This window comes from Mastomys coucha, unplaced genomic scaffold (assembly GCF_008632895.1).
Source record: "Mastomys coucha isolate ucsf_1 unplaced genomic scaffold, UCSF_Mcou_1 pScaffold21, whole genome shotgun sequence".
In the NCBI taxonomy this organism is placed as follows: domain Eukaryota; kingdom Metazoa; phylum Chordata; class Mammalia; order Rodentia; family Muridae; genus Mastomys; species Mastomys coucha.
This window is the reverse complement of record NW_022196904.1, coordinates 162,048,930-162,070,487: the sequence shown is the minus strand read 5'-3', so window position 1 is coordinate 162,070,487 and position 21,558 is coordinate 162,048,930. Positions and strand designations below refer to the sequence as shown.

Below are 21,558 nucleotides of genomic sequence, written 5' to 3'. Positions count from 1 at the left end.
AAATAAAAAAAAAAAAAGAAAAGTGTATCTGTGTCTAACAAAACATTATAAAATGTGCAGTATGCATCACTTGGTTTGAAGATGATAGTTTGCTAACCTCTTGATTCAGAATCCTTCCTTGAATGCTTGAAAAATAGTTCTTTTCCAAGAAACTTTATCCAGAATCCTACAGGTCCAGTGAAATTCCTTTCAGATAAGTGCTATCTTTCATGACAAGGTAGAAAGAGAGAGCCCTGGGCTTGCTGAAGAAAAAATGGCATCATTAAGAGAATCAGTTCTCCTAAGCTACCCTGATCATTTTGAAAATAGCTTAAAGTAAACCAGCAGATGCTCAGGTTATTGATTTGCCTAGATTATTTGAAATTATGCATTTGTTTATAATATGATCTAAATGTATGGTGACAGTTTGGAACAGTGAGTGATTATTATTTATGCACTGTGCTATTTATATACTTAAAATTTATACATTGGGTCTATTTTTTTTGGTGTGTGTGCACATACATGTGTTCCTGTGCCACATCATGTGTGTTGATGTCAGAGGGCAACTCACAAGAGTTGATTCTCTTCTTCTACCATGTGAGTTTCAAGGATCTAATTCAGGCTTCGTAGCAAGTGCCTTCCTCCATTGAGCCATCTCAACAGTCCAAAGGCCACCTTTTAAAATGATTATTGAAAACATGATCAAAGTAGGATTTAATACAAGGATGCAAGAATGGTTCAATATAGGAAAATTCATCAATGTAATGCACCATATAAACAAACTGAAAGAAAAAAAAACACTTGACCATTTCATTCGATGTTAAAAAGGCCTTTGACAAAATCCAACACCCCTTCATGTTAAAAGTCTTGGAGGCACATACCTAAACATAATAAAGGCAATATATATCAAGCCAATAGCTAACAGCAAATTAAATAAAGTAATTCCATTAAAATCAAAGACAAGGCAAGGTTCTCCACTGTGTATCTCTTCAATATAGTACTTGAAGTTTTAGATAGAGCAATATGACAACTGAAGGAGACCAAAAGGGATTCTACTGGAAAGGACAAATTCAAAGAATCGTTTTCACAGATGATATGATAGTATATGTAAGTGACCCCCCAAAACTCTACCAAAGAATTCCTACAACTGATAAAAAAAAACTTCAGCAAAGTGGCTGAATACAAAATTAACTACTACAAATGATAAATGGGTTGAGAAAGAAATCAGGGAAACAACACCTATCACAATAGCCACAAATAATAGAAAATATCTTGGTGTAACTCTAACCAATCAAGTGAAAGACATGTATGACAAGAACTTCAAGTCTCTGAAGAAAGAAACTGAAGAAGATACCAGAAGATATAAATACCTCCCATGAACATGGATCAATAGGATTAACAGAGTAAAAATTTAAATCTTGCCAAAAGCAATCTACAGGCTCAATGAAATTTCCATTAAAATTCCAACACAATTCTTTACAAACCTTGAACAATTCTCAATTTCATATGAAAAAAAGAAAAAAAAAAACCTAAGATAGCTAAAACAATCCTGTACAATAAAGGAAGTTCTAGAGTTATCACCATCTCTGATTTCAATCTGTACTACAGAGCAATAGTAATAAGAACTGCATGGTATTGGTATAAAAACAAACAGGTTGGTTAATTGAATTGAGTCAAAGACCCAGAAATAAACCAATATACTTATGGACACTTGACTTTTTACAAAGAAGCCAAAACAGTACAATGGAAAAAAAAAAAAAAAGAAAACATTTTCAACAAATGGTTCTGGTTTAACGGGATATCTGCATGTAGAAGAATGCAAATAGATCCATATTTATCACCCTGCACAAAACTCAAGTTCAAGTGGATAAAAAACCTCAACATAAAACTGGATGTACTAAATCTAATAGAAGAGAAAGTGGGAAATAGTCTTAAACTCATTGGTACAGGAGACAACTTACTGAACAGAAAACCAGTGGCTCAGGCACTAAGATCAACAATTAGTAAATGGGACCACATAAAACTGAAAAACTTCTGTAAGGCAAAGGACACTGTCAATAGGACAAAACAGCAGCCTATAAATTGACAAAAGATCTTTATCAACCCTACATTCAACAGAGGACTAATATCCAAAATATATAAAGAACTCAAGAAGTTAGACACCAGTAAACCAAATAACAAAATTTATAAATGGGGTGCAGAGCTAAGCAGAGAATTCTTAGCAGAGGAATCTTGAATGGCCAAGAAACACTTAAAGAAATGTTCAACATACTTAGTCAGAAGAGAAATTATGAAAATGGAAATTAAGATGACTCTGAGATTTTACCTTACACCCATCAGAATGGCTAACATAAAAAAACTCAAATGACAACTCATGCTGGTGAGGATGTAGAACAAAGGGAACACTCCTCCATTGCTGGTGGAAGTGAAAACTTGTACAACCACTCTGGAAATCAATCTTGTTCTCTCAGAAAATTGGAAATTGTTCTAACTGAAGATCCAGCTATACCACTCCATTGCATATACCCAAAAGATGTTCCACCATACCACAAGCACAGGTATTTCACTATGTTCATAATAGCCAAAACCTGGTAAAATCCAAGTACCCCTCAACCGAAGAATGAGTACAGAAAATGGGGTTCATTTACACAATACTACTCATCTATTTTTTTAAAAAGGACATAATGAGTTTTTCAGGAAAATGGGTAGAACTAGGAAATAATCATCCTGAGTGAGGTAACCCAGACCCAAAGGGCATGCATGGTATATTCTCACATATAAGTGGATATTAGCCATAAAGAAACTTGATATACAAGGGTTGGGGAATACACAAGGAAGGCTTCTACCCTCTCTGAAGAGAAGAGGGTGAGGCAGGAATTATGTGAGTGGGGGACAGGGATGAGGGGGAGTAATTGGGATGTAAAGTGAATATATAAATTAATAGCAAAATAAAGTGATTATTAGATATATATGCATATATAAGCATATATAATTTATGTATATATCAATTAAAAACTCAAAAAATCCATTTTTATTTAAAAATTTCCATTTATTCTCTGTATTATAATTGAATTGTTTAGAACAGATTGTTACCTTATATAAAGACATAATCAAGAAAACAAGTCTACTTTACATAAGTGATTAATTAACTATATTTGGAATTTGAGAACTTATTTGGATATTCTTAGCACATGAGTACAGCTACTTGTATACCCTTGACTTGAAGGCCTCTCCTCCGGTTTGAGAAGATCATCCTTGGGCAACATCATCCTCTTCCACCTGCCATAGAGTTCACAGCTTTGGGAAACACAAATATGAGACTTTGAGAGAGGAAGGAGATGCCAGTCTAAGGAGCCAGACCAGCTGCATCAACCCCAGTAATCAATGGAGTGACGTATGTCATAGTCAGATACCTCTCAGGTTCCCTACTTTGAATTTGACAGAATCTGCTTAATTAGTCTTATTTTTATTATTTTTATAATTTAACCCACTGAGTCTAATTACCTAGTCATAATTATTAAACATTGTATCAAAATAGAAATATAGTAAAGCACAAGGATTTAGTCAACTAACATGAATATGTTAGGTTTAAATGCATACATAACTTATAGGAAGTGCTTTATAAACTGTAAATTGTGTGTAAATGCTTTTCTTTGTTGGCAACATGTCAATCCTTGATACGTGGAGTCCATCAATTTGGTCTTTTGTCTTCCTCAGAGTTTTAAAGCCCATTTCTCTTTAGACAAGAGTATCATCACATTGCAATCTAAGAAGAAAATTATACACATTTTAGACATACCACTGAGTAATCAGCTCCCTTCAGAAAGATGTTTTGGTGTAATAATGAAAACATCTTAATAACTGAAATTATTACCCACTGAGGCAATCACCCTAATGTCCCCAAACAGACACTTTTCCTAGAGTGAGGAGCAGCAGCCTTCCAGCTGACGCCTCTTAAGAAAAATGTCTACAAATGTTCACATTCTCGATGGGAAAGGGTTGTCGTTTCCTTTCTCTGTCTCTTTCCCTTTCTTCCTGACCCATCTTCCATCTGCCTCCCTCGCCTTTGTTCTTTCTCCCTTCCCCTTCTTCTTCTCCTTTCCTTTCCTTCTGCACCTTGCAACCATGTTCAAGCTACCAACATTAAACACATAGGACAACTCAGATTTCGCTCTTCTGTGTCTCTGCATTTGTGAATCTGTATTTAAACAACACCATTAAAATCACTCACCTTAAAGAATACTGCTTGGTCTTCATGGGGGGGTCCCCAACAACTGGATCAGGGACTTACCTCTCTGTGGATCCTGCTCCTCTCACTGAGCTGTCTTGCCTAGCCTTAGTGGGAGAGGATATACTTAGTCCTCGTGGTGACAAGTTGGGTTGCCCCCCCTCCAGGTCCCCCTCCCACAGTTCCCCATCCCATTCCTCCTCTCCCATGTCTCTAAGAGGATGTTAACCCCTCCCCATACCCTCCCACGGGCCCTGGTCAGGCCTCCCCATTCCCTGGGGCCTCAAGTCTCTTAAGATAGGCACTTCTCCCACTGAGGCCAGACCAGGCAGTTCTCTGCTGTATATGTGCTGCAGAGCGGGTGAGGGGTTGTGTGGTTTGGGGGTGGTGAGGGGTTCAGACCAGCTTGTGTATGCTGCCTGGTTGGTGGCTCAGTGTTTGAGGGATCTTGGGAGTGTTGGGTAAGTTGAGATTGCTGGTCTTCCTATGGGGTAGCCCTCCTCCTCAGCTTCTTCCAGTATTTCCTAATTCAACCACAGGAGTCCCAGACTTCAGTCCAATGGCTGGGTATAAGTATCTGCATCTGTCTCAGTCAGCTGCTTGTTGGGCCCCTCAGAGGAGCACCATGCTAGATTCCTGTCTGTAAGCACACCATAACACCAGTAATAATGTGAGACCTTGTAGTTACTTGTTTTTAAAGCTGATACATGTTTTGTGGGTTCTACTCATTCAGTTGCTAAGGCTGCCAAAACATTTTACTAATATTTTCAGAATAAAGGACTAATGACAGAGATCTTTTTATTAGTCAAGTCATGCCATAAGGCCCTAATGAATATTTAGAAAGTCATTTACCACTGTATTAGTTAGGGTTCTCATGAGTAACAGAACTTATAGAGTAAATCTCTATATAGTGAGAAAGAGGATTTATTAGAATGGCTTACAGGCTATGCTCCAGCTAGTCCAACAATAGCTGCCTATGAATGGAGGTCCAAATATTTAGTAGTTGTTCAGTCCACAAGGCTAGATCTCTCAGTCTTCAATGTGCTCAAATTCTGAAGAAGTAAGCTCTTATGCCTGTGGTGGAATGGTCTTGCTAGCAGGAATAAGCAGGCAGAGAGAGGAAGCCTCTTTTTCCCAAGGCCTTTATACAGCCTGCTAGGAGAAGGTGTGGTCCAGAATGAAGGTGGATCTGCCCACCTCAAAAGATCTAGGTTAAAGGTTTAGCATCCTACCTCAAAGGTCAAGATTAAATGTGGATCTTCTCACTTTAAATGATTTAATTAAGAAAACAATCCCCTCACAGCTATGCCCAGTCATTTGGATCTTAGTTAATTACAGATGTAGTCAAGTTGACAACCAAGAATAGCTGTCACAACCACTCATAGCAATATGTCCTAAAAGACCTGTTTAATTAGGATCCACACAGATATTATGTATTCTGGGTAAGAGTGTAGGACCAGGAATTCAGCCCAATGGTGAAGAGCCTTCCTTGTAGATGCAAGGCCCTTGGTTCAATTGCCTGAATTTCAAATAAATAAGCCCATAAATAATAAGTTTACTAATTAATTCTATAATTCTACTATATAGATAATCAAGCTGCTTTTAATAATGTATTGATCAGAGGAGAATTACAGAGTAGGGAATCCCTTCAGATTCAGCGAGAGTACTTGAAAGTTCCACATCTTCTTAAAGTACTTACATATAATATAATATAATATAATATAATATAATATAATATAATATAATATATAATATTATATATAATATAAAATTTTTGTTTAAAAAGATTTTACATGTTATCAGGATCTAATTATTTAGTGTTTCAATATTCTTTTGAGTTAGATTGCCTTCCAAAGAAAAATTACAAATAACATATAGCCTTAAATTCCCACAGACAAAAATATGGTCCTTGGTATGTTTATCATGAAAAGAAATTATGTATGTTCAATCTATAGTCTAGAGTGTAGATATTTACATTTGTATACAGAGCTATCATACCTCCTGTTTCCCTGTGTATATGTGTCCATGTGTGTTTTTGTATGTATATAGAGACAGAGTGATAGATATTCTATGACATATGTACATACAGTTACCTATTAGCTGCTAAAATATTTCTTAGAATTTTTAAGAATAAAATTAAGTATGTATATAATAGTGCAAAGTTAAAAATAGTATTGAGTCATAGTTAATATCTCTAGCTCTAAACAATAACAAGACTACACTGAGAGCAATTGAAAGATTCTCCCTAGTCAGATGCCATTGGGTAATTGTAGACATATATGTATATTAGGGTTTCTCTGAAATCAGACTTTCTCCAGGTTTAGATATGGACCAACGCTTTGTATAGAAAGGTAAGAAAATTAATCATAGAAAGAATAGTGGTGCTGGTGGTAGCGGCATACACTTATAATCCTCCCAGCCAGGAGGCTGAGGAAGAAGGATCGTGAGTTCAGGAAGTTTGCTGCATAGCACATTCTAGACTAGAGTGGACTTTAGGCTTGGAAAATCATCTCAAGACAAAAGCCCAAGGACCCAGGGTAAAACCTCATACTACTGTTGAACAAGAAATGGTATCAATAAATGACTCCTGATGACATTCTGCTACACTCATAGATCAGTTCCTCAACTGCCATCAGGTGGGAACAAATAAAGAAACCCAGAGCCAGACAATATGCCCCTGAGAGACCTTGGAACACTCAGCCCAGAATGGGATGTCTCTATCAAATCCCTTCCCCCAGGGCTCAGGGAACCCTGTGAAACTGGAGGTAGAAAGAGTGTAAGAGAGAGGGGATGGAGGACAACAAAACCCCAAGGGCCTCTAAATCATCATGAGCAAAGCTCCTATGAACTTACAGAGACTGAGGCAGTATATGCAGGGCCTGCATGGGTCTGTACCGGGTTCTTTGCATATATATTATGGCTTCTAGTTTAGTGTTTATATGGTATTTCTGGGTGTGCAAACGAGTGAGTCTCTGATTCTTGGGCCTTCTCTGGGGCTCTTTTCCTTCTGTTTGTTTTGTCTACTTCTACTGTGTTCATTTTTGTGTTATCTTATTATATTATAGTTTTATTTATTATTATCCCTAAGAAGCCTAGTTGTTTTCTCATGGGAGACAGAAAGGGACTGGATCCAGATGTCAGTGAAGGTGGCAAGGAAGTGGGAGGAATAAATGGAGGAAAGACTGTAATCAAGACATATTGTGTGATAAAAAAAAAAAACTATTTTCTTATTTTTCAACAATTTTTTATTTTATAAATTAATTTATTTTTTACACTCCATATTCCATCCCCTACCCTCCCTCTGCTCCACATCCCAACCTCCTCCCCAACCTCCTGTCTCCATGAGGATGGCCCAACCCCCTACCCCACCTAACATCTAAACTCCCTGGGGCCTCCAGTCTCTTGAGGGTTAGGTGCTGCAACCCAGACCTGGAAGTCCTCTACTGTACATGTGTAGGGGGCCTCATATCAGCTGGTGTATGCTGTATGCTGTCTGTTTGGTGGTCCAGTGTTTGAGAGATCTTGGGAGTCCAGATTAATTGAGACTTCTGGTCCTCCTTCAGGATAGCCCTTCTCCTCCACTTTCAGCCTTCCTTAATTCAACAGGGGTCAGCTGCTTCTGTCCATTGGTTGGGTGCAAATATCTGCATCTGACTTTTCAGTTGCTTGTTGGGTCTTTCAGGGGGCAGTCATGACAGGTCCCATTTTGTGAGAGCTCCATAGCCTCAGTAATAGAGGAAGGGACCTGGGAGGGAGGGGGGAGTGGAGGGGAGAGGGGAACAAGATCTGGTATTCGGTGAAGGAAAAGGACTGAAGCCCCTAGGGCCAGCAGAAAGAATGGAAACAGGCAACCACAGGAAATAGGAGGTTGGGGGAACCCTCCAGAATGCACCAGAGACCTGGGGGATAAGAGACTCTCAGGAATAAAAGGGAGGGGACCTTAGATGAAATGTCTGACAGTAGGGAGAAGGACCTTATAGAGCCCACCTCCAGCAGGAAAACAGCGCATCAAGTGAGGGATGGGGTTACCATCCCACAGTCATATCTCTGACCCATAATTGTTCCTGTCTGAAAGAATTACAGGGATGAAAATGGAGAGGAGCCTGAGGAAAAGAAGGTCCAGTGACAGGCCCAAAGTGGATCCAGCTCAAGGGGAAGTCCCAAGGCCTGACACTAAAAGACTATTTTCAATCACAAGAAAGAATTTAAAAAAAAGAAACACTGGCATTTTATGCAATTATTTTGAGTTAAAATTTAGAGACAGTCTAGGTCTCTAGCTTCATTAAGATGTAACTAGCAAAGAATTATAGGCATTCAAGGTAAAAAGTAAATAAAAATTACAACAAAGTATTAATGAAAACACAAATAAAAATAGATATAAGTTAAGGGAAAATGTTTGAAATCACATTTGAGCATTTTCCTCAATAATAGAGATTACAGTTATCTATTTTATTGATAACATTTTTGAGAACTTTTAGACTTGCCTATTATTCAGTGTGAATTAATAAGTTGATTATATTAAACTTCATATTTTGAAATGAGTTTCTTAATTTCCTGGGCCTGTGTCTCAAAATTTCCTCTTTGTCTCCTTTTGTATATCAGCATGACCATATTTAGCACAGCATAGAAGTGACCCAGACTCCCAGATGGATCACCACCAGGGATCTGAGATAACAGCTGTCTTCTCTTGCCCTAGTCTTCTTTATAGTTTTTGCAAAAAATATAATTAAAAATGAAAGCAGTTAAGTAACTTTAAATTCTAAATCGTCACATTTTCTGCTGCGGTTCACAAACTGACTGCATTACTGATTATCTGGTGCTCCAAATGCATGTCGTTTAGAGATTAAGATTATGAAAAGGCTGTGGGTGTGATTCAGCAGTGTACAGCTGGTCTAGAATTTAGGAGACCCTGGATTCAACTCCCAGTACTTCCAAAAAGGAATCATACAGATGGAACAGGAGAGAATACAAGGAAGGGAAAGTGATTGGCATACAAGTGTAAGAACTATCATTCGGCTCCCTACACAGATCCATGGCTGGCAAAGAAGTCTATCTGGAATCCCCGTCATTAAAGAAGATACAGGGAGTTCTCAGAGAAAACTGGCTAGCTACAAGAACCAAGTCAAGTTCTGTCTTTAAGGAGAGATCCTATCCTGCCTCAATATATAACACTGGAGAAAGATCAAGGAAGACCCTTGGTATCAGCCTCTGTATGCACACAACCGCACACAAACATGTATACAAAAATTATAGAGGTTTAAACTGTATAACTCTACATAATTCCTTAAAACTCCCCATTAAAAGCCTATACTGTACTAAGATTTTTTATCACTATCTTCTAAGCATGGTGTTGTGGATAGGGGTTGTAGTATCGATATTTGAATAGTAAGGAGAATGCTCACTTTGTTCCTATAGCCCATCACATTTACTAGGTGTTAAGATTTAGGGTGAACTTCTGACTATTTTAAGCAAACTAATAGAATAGATGTGATACTTATCACATCACTGTACAGTACTTGTCACACTGACAATGCCTGGCCTATTCATGGCTCTTACCACTGTGACCAAATACTTGACCAAAGAACTTAAGAGAAAAAGATTCATTGTAGCACACTATTTCAGAGGGTTTGTCCCATAGTTACTTGGTTCCATGTACACAGACAAGATGTTATGGCAGCTGGATGAGGCAAAAGAAAGCAAGTAGGCACCAGAGATAAGATATTGCCAAGAACCTGGCCAAAGTAAAGGATTATCTCCAGTGAGGTATTGCCAGAACCACATGAGACTGTGAAGTTCTGGTTATTTTGTGAAAGTCTGGTTAGGCTTATACTGACTTTCTCTTTGTTATCCAGTCTAAGTGGTTGCCAAAATGTCATATGACTGTTTACTTGTTGTATTCAGTACATTTCAAGGGTAATTCTACTATGTATATATTCATTGGGTTCTTTTTTTTCTGTATAAACATTTTATATTTTAAGCATATGATAGATGATACCTCATTATATAAAATAGACCTAAAGACAATTCTAGATATAGAGTAAATATTGAATAGATGGGCTTTAAGTCATTAACCTTCCTACTTCATCCAAAAGTCAATTTACTTTCACTCTCAAATGAGTTTATTTTTCTACAATTCTTACTGTGTCAATGATTATTTGCTTTCTTTTAACCGGAGATGCAACTACTGTTTGCCTTTTACAGTTTCCACTGAAAATAATAAAAATTAATCCTAGTTAACTAGCAGACTTGGTATTCCATTATTAGTGAGTTTTGTTGTCATATCAGTTTGATAAGAAATTGACTCACAATTAGCATAGTCTATATTTTATTCCACCATATCCGTTTTTGCCAGGCATGGTGTCAAATGTGATTAGGTATTGACTACATAAGTGGACCAGATGATAGGTCTCTGACCTCTAGTGTTTATCATCCAATCAAACAGGCTTCTGCTATCTGGTATGTTTCTTAGCAATCTACCAGGATTGTTTGAATTTATTTTTTTTAAAAAATGGCTTTAAATCACTTCACAATTAATGACTGATTGACATCATTTCCACTTTGTAGAGGACTTAACATGATCACTCTGGTTTTCCTCTGGCAGCTCTTTCAAGCATTTGATTGGAGGACTGGACGATGTTTCTAACAAAGCATATGAGGATGCAGAAGCAAAGGCAAAGTAAGTGAAATTTGTTTTGGGGACTTCATCTTGGTTAAAAAATGATTTTGGTAAGATGTCACCAAATATTTGGAATTCATGTCAAGTGCACAGGCAGTAAAAATCTGATTACTTAAAAGAAAAATTAAGCAAACAGTATACGTGTTACACAGTGTGCTTACTTAATATGGCTCTTTTTCAATATTCAACATGAAATCCTTCGTGAAGAGCAACTCAAGCAGGTAAGTGATAGTTTAAAATTTGATGTAAACAATTACAATGAAACATGTAATTCTCAGATTTAAAATGCCTTCCAATGATATTAGATGCTAAATGTATTTTTTACAAGGATGAGCTGCTATAAAACAAACCTTTGCCAAATCTTTTCGGCAAAGATTTGATATGTTCAAGATTCTCTAGAAATATAATTTTAAAAATGTTAGTTACTTTGAAAAAACAGTGGTCTTCATAATATTTCCTTTTACTCAATACAAACTAACATTTCATCCCATAGGACAACAAAAGAATTAAACAGATAAAATTTAGTGTTTAGTGTTAAGTCCATAATTCATGCCAAAATTTGATTACTAAATTTGTAGTGACCTAAAACACAAAAGAAATAAAATATTTTGCTCTAAGAATCCATGAAAATAACATTCAAACTAGGAGAATATATTAAGAATACATTAAGAATATATTCCATGTTAACCTCTTGAATACATACAGCTGTGTAAATAAGATGACTGATGGCCAACTTAAAAATATGAGCAGCTACTTTAGATTTACAGAACACAGTATAGCTGCATTCATATATATATATATATGAGTATTCAGCCTTAATTATCAGTGATGGAGACATGACTGTGATCAGGATCTATTGACTTTGTAGGAGTAACCATGTGATGGTTTATGAATTCTGACCATTCATGGGTTCACTTCCTTACACTACACTTCTAAGGAGGAAGGAAACAAGCACGCTAAAACTAGATTCAGACAGTTAGAAAGAAGATTTGGCCATAGTTTGTCACACTGTAATATGAATCTGAACAAAGATGAAAAGCCTTTGTTCCTGCTTGTCCCTATCGTGGATGACTCTCAAAACTTCTTCCATAGCCTCAGTTAGAACTTCTTTAAAGTGGTAGCCAATATTGCATTTTAATTGACGACCTTATGGAAAAGACAATCTTTGTAATTTGCAAAGAGCTACAAAGATGGATGACCTTGTTGAAGTAATCTTTGGAAACATACTTCAATTTGACAAATGACTTTGAAAATAGATATTAATTATTCCATATACATTATAAAATATTTTATATAACTAAGGAGTTTTTAATTTTATATGTTAAAGTGGTTGTGTTTATATCATATATCATTAAATTATATTTGGACATCATGAAACAAACATACAGTCTTTGGGGTATATAACATGATTTGATATAGGTATCGATTAGAAACACAGTAATTTAGCTAATAAGCCCATCTGTCACCTCACAGAAGTTACTCTTTTTAGAGGGTAAATTGGTCAAATTTGGATTAAATTAGTCACTGACCTAATGAATAACCATAGACTTGGTGGGAATTATTGATTTGCTAAGCCATAGATTGGGTCAGCAACCAGAAGGGATCAATCACTAGTCAGATTAGTCACCAATTAAATCACCTATTCACTGGACCAATCTTGGTTATAGAGACCTCTGATTAGATGAACTACTAATCTGATAAAGGCAGATGAATAGACCACTGTTCAGATGCCTTGCTGATTGATAAGCTGCCTCAGAAGACACATTGTCTTAGCAAATTTCACTCAGAATACCTTTATCTTAAAAAGACCAAGTGAATGTATTCTTAATATTCTTTAGTGTTAATTGTTATTTAGAAAGTGTTAATAGTTTGATTCAAAAAATAATAAACCCCAGATCTGAATTCTAGAGAGAACAATAATAAGTTTATTCCTTGAAATTTTCTTATAACAAATGTTAGAGTAGTTAGTTGTGATGCCTTTAACATTGCTAACACTAAATATAGTGCTAACAAATAACATATGAAGGTGTCTGAAGTTGTAGCCATCCCTTAATCAGATGCCCTTAACTTGGAGGAAGCTATCTATACGTTTCCTCAGGGTAAGCTTTTTACTTGCATGGGCAAGCCTCAGCATCTGTGTTCCCACTGCTGCCTCTTTCTTCCATTGATTTTCTTCCCTTTGAATACATTTTGCATTCACTTGGTAGTTAAGGAACTTTTAAAGGTTCACTTCTGCAGTGGAAAACAGTAACATCCTGTAATTGCATTCCCTGGATGATTCTGTCAATGCCTTTACATTTCTGTATAGACCATGGAGCTTCCTAGAGCAGGCCCAGCTGAGGTGGTGATTAAGCTCCACTGTGTAAACTGTATTGTTTTCAAGGTCCCCTTTGGTTTTGCAAAAGTCATGAAATTTAAGGGTAGTATTTCTTAATGGGGACTAAAAGGATCATATTGCTTCCCCATGTAAAATGATTATTTTTTCTATGTCTATTCTAATTTGGGGAAGGAGAGATAAAACAGGAGTGACTTTAAAAACTCATTCCTTTTGGGATATTTAAAACTCAGAGGTGAGGAACTCATTACCTATTTAGCATAACACTCAATGGCAGACCGATTGCCCCAACTACACATGCTATTCTTAGAAAACCCACACCAAGCATATAGATCAGACAAGCCATCCAGAAAAATTGACTTGAAAGAAATACCCTATTGAAAGGCTTGCAAAAAGTCTTTTACTGAAAGATGTGTTTTCTGCCTATCCAACGATACATCCTTTCTTTATTTTTTATAGAAACTCTACTTTTATGGTATGTTCAGCCTTTTCTAATTTCTGATAATCTTGACTAAAAAAAAAACTTTGCTTTGTAAAATATGAGTAATGGCCACAAAGATTAGGAGAAACAATATAATATCAAAATTAAGGATCACTAGCCATCACTTAAGGTATAAAACAGCATGTGTGATGATATTTCCATATCATTTTTGCTGCAAGGACACTCATTCACTTGATAAAAAGCATTTATAACTTTACTTAGTATGAGTTTTACATTATACCATATAATGTGCATAACTAGCACAAAACATTTTATAATACTAGGGAATATCTTGTAGTTTGAAGGAAAACCAATATATAATCAGAAGTTGTTTTCACCCCATACTTTTAAGAATAAATTATGGCAATTATTGTCATATGATTTTGATTATCCTTCCTCCATCCATGTGTAAGGCTTGTCTTTTAAAATCACGGCTGTCCATAAATGTAAAAGTAAATGTTTTATTTCATTAAGTCTTCTGACAGAAGAGTCTGTTTATTAAATAATATGTTTTATAGTTAGCATATCATCAATGTATTTGCTGATAAACACTATACTCAGAAGCAACAGGCAAAAGAGCTCTTTTTTTCTAAATAAAAATCCTAATTCATATATAATACACATATATATTCAACTTAGCTTATCATAAAAACCTTTATAGCAAAAATTATACTCTTAACAGGGTTCACATTTGCCACCATTATATTCTCAGGGTTAGGGCATAAAGTGGGCAAAAAATGTAATGCTGTTTTTATTTATCATAAGGTTTATTTTTATTAAATGTTTTATACCTTTACTTTTTATAAAAATAGTATGGCAAGATAGAGAAAGAAAAGGAAAACCAACCAAGCACTCTAACATGTTCGCCTAACTGCCTTTGTGTTTTCCTGATACCGAATGTTCCACACATTGTTTTTCTCCATTTGGCTTCACTGCATTGGAAACACACAAGAGCATTCTCTGTCCTGCTGACATCTTCACAATGCTGCCTGTGAACACAGTGAATGGAAACATAGCTTTCTAGATTGACTCAAGATAAAGCTTTACCGATTCAATTCATTCTTCTTTTGGATATAGGTTCTCAATCACTTCTAAGAGCACAACACCAAGAAAGAAAACCTCAGCCCATAGCCAGAGTCACTTTACACGTGGTCCATCCAGCTGTGCAAATTGCTCTGTGTCATGCATTGATAGAAAAGTGGCAGTATGGTAGGCCAATTGGTCCATCCAGAGTCACTTTACACCTGGTCCATCCAGCTGTGCAAATTGCTCTGTGTCATACATTGATAGAAAAGTGGCAGTATGGTAGGCCAATTGGTCCATCTGCCACCTGTTCTATCCTGCTGTCTTTTCTTGATGTCTGGAGGTATTCATTTTATATACTTCCACTAAGACACTCTGATAGCTGTATCAATAGATTGATGCATGCATTTAGTTATGATCTAAGTTTATGAGACCTAATATTTTTCTCTATAAGAATCTCATCATTATAAAAGCCCATGTGAAGTATGGACATACTTTATAACCTACAATGTCACCTGTTCTATTAACCTAGACTCCCTTTGATAACTCATAGTCCCCCATGTACCCATGGTAATTCATTTCTTCATATACATTGATTAATTCAACAGGTTACTCTCTACATGCCTACAACTCCCATCCCCCCCATAAAGTAGTGACTAAAACAGACACATTTCTTGCTTTCATAATGCACTTGGTTCAGTGTGAAAAAGACACACATACATTGTGACAAGACTTCTATGATGGAGTGGCATTTTCAGTACATTCAGACTGAATCCTGAGTAATTAGCAGATGCTAGGTAGGCATTAGTCGAAGTGGGCTAGGCAAAGATGTAAAGACAGGATTTCAGAATAAGAAGCATTCCAGTGGCAACTGAAATATAGAAGAAACCAGTAAAAATGGAGACTAGGCAGAGCATGAGTCTAGGGATTGATTGATTGAAAAATGTAGCTTTTAAAAATCTGGAGAAACAATCAAAAGAGTCTACAAAGGCATGAGAGGTACAAGGAAAACCAGACGTGTCTGCTGCACCAAGACCAGGAACAGAGGAATAAGTCTTAGTCCTTTGGGGTTGCTATGCCAAAATGACAGAGTAAGAAGACGAAAGTCACCAGAACGCTCCTGGGATAGCCATGTTGCTTTGGACCCCACCCCTTCCACTGTGAACCAAATCAGTTCACTTCTGTGCCTTGTTCCCTAAATGAGTATGTTGGATTTTAGGGAGAGAGTGTAGGGCATGTTCGAGAGAGAACTATTGAGCCAAATCATCTTTTAGACAAGAGACTAATTAAAATTAACTATAGGCAATATAGTGGAACAAGAGAACTCTAATGGAGAGTTTCTGCCTTGCAGGGTAAAGCAAGTCATGTCCTACTTTGAAAAATTTCCCAGGGAATGGGGAGGTCTTGTGCAGCCAGGAAGCAGGCTTAGTTAATCTGTGAACTATGTTACATTACTGAAATATGGGAGCAGGGCATATGTGACTCATAATACACGGCAAGGGCCACTCTTTATCTGAGAAAGGGCGTTGGGCTTGGCTAATGTGTGTGATAATGGTATGTGGACCTTGTTTGGTCACCTCTAACCACGAGGCTGTGAGGAGTCCTGCCTACAGCCCTCTCTGATTTAGGGCTTCATTACCCAAACAGCCTGAGTTCATTAACAGGATACATGTAATAGATTAACATGGCACAGGCAGAATAATTAAACAAAGAAAAAGAAAATTAAGGTCAGAAAGGAAAGCAAAACAAAGACGCAAAACAGTGCCTGTGGGTCGGTGTATGAGAAAACAGTGATGTCCAGAACCATGTTAGGCACCAGAGATATGCCTTACTGTCCCTAAACACTAAAACAGCTTCTAAAACAGTGTCCCTAAACACTAAAACACCACTTCTCTGCCCTCCCCCACTTTGTAAGAATTAACTAAAATATTGCACCCATGTGGACCAATCTCTCAACTTTTTGTTGAAACAATCCTGTGCTCATGATTAGTGCTCATTGACTTAAGGCTCCCTCTCTGTTTACAAGATCATTTGCAAAAGGATGTTTTCATCTGTTTGATATTTTCCCAATTACCTTTGGTGGTGAACCTTGTTGCTTGACACAATGTGATGGCAAGGAAAGATGGCCTCTCCTTCCATTTCATTAGTGGAGGTGGCCTTTAGTTGCTCAGCCTGTTTGTCATAGGGAGATTGCTGCTCTTTCTCCTTGCTCTCTGGCATCAGATCTTCCTCTGGCCTTTGATCATCAACTCATCAGATGCCTTTAGAGGCACAAGAGGCCATGGAAATCCGAACCCAGGGCTGGTTTGCTTGGTAGCCTGTTTTGAAATGCCCTTGGGGTCATCTGGCATCTAATATAAAAATATGATTTTAAATGTACAATCCAGTTCACAAAGAGCTGCTCTTTTGAACACAGACTTTGAAATTTGCGCCTCCCCCTAACCCTCACTCTGCCTCCTTTTTTGTTAGATTTTTTTTTTCTTTTCATTCAGGCCTCTAGGAACAAAGATCTCAGTATTCCCACAATCTTATCAACAATTTACTTTAAACAACTCAGTCTTGATCTAAGCAATTCTCAGGGAAATGGGCCTAGAAAATTGTTTCTTCCCCTGTGGAAAGAATTCAAGTGAGCAATATCCTGTTCCCAAACGAGGACGCCACATTGATTAAAGAACCCTGCAAATGGCTCCATGAACTAGTCCTCAGACCAGAACTGGAACTTTCTGACCGCTTGCAGGTTGAGCTGTCAGAGTCCCAGAGTCTGGCAATCAAAATTATTTTCCATTTTATTGCAGAGTAAATGGTAAGAAACAAGCAAATTTTGGAGCATTTGGCTCTGAGGTTGGTTTTCAGCCTTGCAAGAGCTATTTGCTTTTGAATTCCAGGATGTGTTGTCAGGCTAAGAAAGGGTATAAACTAGTTTCTAAGACCACCAATAGCAACACTGATGCTTTAGTGTGACTTGAGATTTCAAAAAACATGATGTAAATTTCTCTCTCAAGGACAATGAGATTAATTCAGTTGCATTTTTAGAATGTGATTTCAACCTAAAACTACTTAACCTCAGATAGAAACTTTTGATCTATTTCGTTTTTAGAAATTTAAAGCTCTCGAAGGCCATTTGCTAATTTCTTCTGCACTCTGCCTATCTTTAAGACTCCCCAGGTGGCAAGCCTTTATAGATGAGAATCCCAGGATGTCCTTGCATGTAACCTTTTCTAGTTAACAGAGAGAGTACTAAAGGTAACTAAGACCTTAACTGCTTACTTGCTTGATGAGTATAGACAAATTATTGCATTGCTATCTCTCTTTATTTCTTCTAAAAACGTACTACCAATCAACAAATGGTGGATGAACTGAGTAGAGAGATTCCAAACAGAGAAACACAAATGGCCAATAACTATTTTTAAAAGTGGTTCAGTCTCCCTAGCCAACAAGAAAAATGCAAATTAATACTACCTTGATATTCCACCTCACCCAGTCACAAAGGCTGTCATCAAGAAATCTGACAGCAGATGTTGGAGAGGATGTGAAAAGAAGGGAACCCATAGGTCCCTATTGATGGCATTGCAAATCAATACAGCCATATGGGATCAGTTTGTAGATTTTTCAAAAACAATAAAGATAGACCGACTATATGACTAGCTATTTCATTCCTGTGCATATAGTCAGATAACTCCATACCCTACTATTGAGATATTTGCACCCCTTCCCTGTGTTTGTTGTTTTTTTTCAATGTAGCACAGAATTGGAATCAACCTAGTTGTCCATCCACAGATCAACGGATAAAGTAAATGTGATATATGTGCAAAAGGGATTACTATTCAGCTCTCAGGAAAATGCAGGGAAATGGGTTGACTTATAGTGTTTAATATTAAGCATGGTCATACAATCTTAAAAAAAAAATGCATGTTCTCCTTTATACATGGAATCTAGACAATAATGTATGTCTATGTATGCATATGTGTGTATGTGTATTGTTTTGCATACATATATAAAGATTAAATATTAGGAATGTGGAAGGATTAAATGCAGGAAATGAACACAAGCTATGAAAGAGGATATAAAGCTAATTGTTTTTCTAGTTCTAACTCTCTTAAAGATTTTTTCTTGGTGGATAATTGCAATCAAATATATTTGATAATGAAAGTAAAATATCCAATATGAAATTCCACATCTTCTTTTAAAAATGGCTCCTCTAATTATATAGAAATTTAATAAGATGTAAAGACTTTGCAACTGGTTAATTTGGTTATATCGAATTTTTTTATTTACAAGTTTTCATTTAAAAAATATTTTTGAAAGAGTATAATTAAAAGGAAAACAGACTTAAGAATTGACAAATAACTATGAGTGTTTTTTAAACAGTAAGTTATATTCCTTTCCTTTTTCTAATCTTTAAGTATTGCCATAGTACTTACATTATCTAAAACTTTTATATAAAAAAAATCAGGTTGACTTGCTTGCAGTTAGTTAATAATTCAGAAGAGTTAAATAAATTAGCGCATAGAAACATAATTTCTCATTTTTACCACTATGCATAGAATTTATCTCTTTCTGATGAAATTTAAATATGATAATAAGCCAGGCTATCTTTCAATAAAGAGCTATTAGAAAATTATAGAGTACTTTTGAAACTGGGAAATGTTATGGTAATATTTCCCCGTGAATCCTTTCAGAGAGAAATATTTTTAAGTAATAACTTAAACGGCAGCACAAATCGGTTTTGATACAATGAACATAATATTCGACATTAATTTACATTTTTAAGTTGTTACTTGAAAAACGACACCATATAGAATTTGAGCATGGCTATTGTTCGGAGCTATTTGCATGTATCACACCATTTGCCTTCACTGCATAAATTACAGGAATCAATCAGCTTTATAAAGTATATCCATCACTTCAAGCACCAGGCTGCTCCCTTCTTCACAAAACATGCAGAGATGTGAAGCAGGTCTGATTTCTCTAGTCTTCACACTTAGAGCAAGCATTTTAGATCCCCCAACAAGTCACTGACTGGGCACATTGGGTAGTTGTGATTGATCCCAGTGTCCTTGAAAAGGAAATAAGACAGCGTCTGAGAAATATTGACTCTGAGACCAGTTTCAGTCTAGGGGCTTGGAAGAGTCAGGTCTAGCAGGAACTCCCCATCTGCTGTTTGTTTATATGGTTTAGAATTTTCTTTTAGCATACTATGCCTGTTATGGTAATAAACTTGATTTACAGAACTGTCGATTTCATTCCAAGAGTGTGTTTTCCTAAACCAGACTCTCTGCTCATCACATTAGAGTGGAAATTATTCATGTAGATGCAGAGGTTTCTCACTCAAACCTGTTAGCTTTATTATAAAAAACAATTAAATAAGCGATGAAGAATAAATATGCTTAGATTGTCTGCCAACTTTGCATTTTAAGTAGGCTCTAAAGTTTCCAGCCATCTCAAAAACAAACGGCCATCCACATCTAGATGAGCAGAGACCAAATGATAGACAGGACTTTCAGCTGTATAAACTAGGAGCTGATAACAGCCTTTTTCTTCAGGAAACTGTTTCCAAGTGCTTAACATTAGTATTTTCTGTTGCATTAACATGAGTATCAGAGAAATACTTTCACATGCTAGCACAAATTGGGGAGTCAGGACAAAGTTAGAGAAAGCAGAGTTACCAGAGAAGTGTTGAATTATATTCATGCACATTTCGACCAATATACAAAGAAGGTCCATAAGGTTACATGACCCAGAGACAGCTAGTTGTAGAGTGTTTCTGAAGAACTACAGTTTTCACATGATGAAAATACTACATAACAATGCACGTTCTAAGAATACATTCTGTGAACACACACACAAGCCTATAATTATGAAGATATGACTATGATACCTCGATTATTAAGCATAAGCATATGCCATTAACTGTAACTTGAAAAGCGACTGCACTTTCAGTGTATGTTTCTCTGGCTCATATATGGGATCTCAAAATTAAAAATATTTTTTTCTCTGAAAAGTACACATGCACTTAAAAACCAAACAGATAATATTTAAAAACAGAAACTCTTAGACCAATGTTTCTTTGTTTGACTGAAGGCAAAGCATGTTATCTAATTTATATCATGTCTATTTTGCATACAGTTATTTAAATACATTTACATAATATTTTATTTTAAAATACTTTGCTTTTTTAACAATAACAATACTCAAGTAAATCAAAAAACAGGAAACTCATTATTTTATCATAAGAATCTGCCAATACTTGATCATGTGTAAACTACTAAAAATAGTTCAAATATTATCTTATAATTTCTCATGATGTGATGAGTGGAGTGTTTTAAAATTGGATCATGTCAGATATCATATTACATTATTCTTTAATTTACATTACCAATTTCTTTCGAATGCAGTCATATTCACCTGTCAGTGCTCATCATGTAAATGTAATAACAGTCTCAAAACCAGTATGACTCGATACATTTATTGATAAGCTTACTTTATAAGCCAGCCTTCTGACATTATTTGTAATTATAGAATGGCCACAGCTATCTGTATTAGGCCCATTTCAGGCTAGATAATTCCAGCCTTTGAATGTGGGGAGAATGACTTGTAGGATGCAGGATGTTTTACCACTGACCTTTGTCTCCTAGATGTCAGCACCATATCATACCCCTCAACTCCTGAGACACAGCGATACTCCTATGCACTACCAGGTAGACCCTGGAGAACAGGACAGAATTATAGGGTGAAACATTGAAAATCTACTATTTTTTTTTTGTTTTGTTTTTTTGTTTTTGGTTTTTTGAGACAGGGTTTCTCTGTATAGCCCTGGCTGTCCTGGAGCTCACTCT

The 21,558-nt window shown here is 36.4% G+C and overlaps 1 protein-coding gene across 2 annotated transcripts in view; it reads left to right on the top strand.

Annotated features, from left to right (window-relative positions):
* The window catches only part of Prkg1 (protein kinase cGMP-dependent 1), a 1,194,975-nt gene that overhangs the window by 1,070,714 nt on the left and 102,703 nt on the right, over positions 1-21,558 (top strand). For both annotated transcript variants that reach the window (XM_031390083.1, XM_031390082.1), the window contains exon 9: positions 10,809-10,883. In XM_031390083.1, the coding sequence (XP_031245943.1) occupies positions 10,809-10,883 (75 nt within the window). The remainder of the gene's footprint in view (positions 1-10,808; positions 10,884-21,558) is intronic.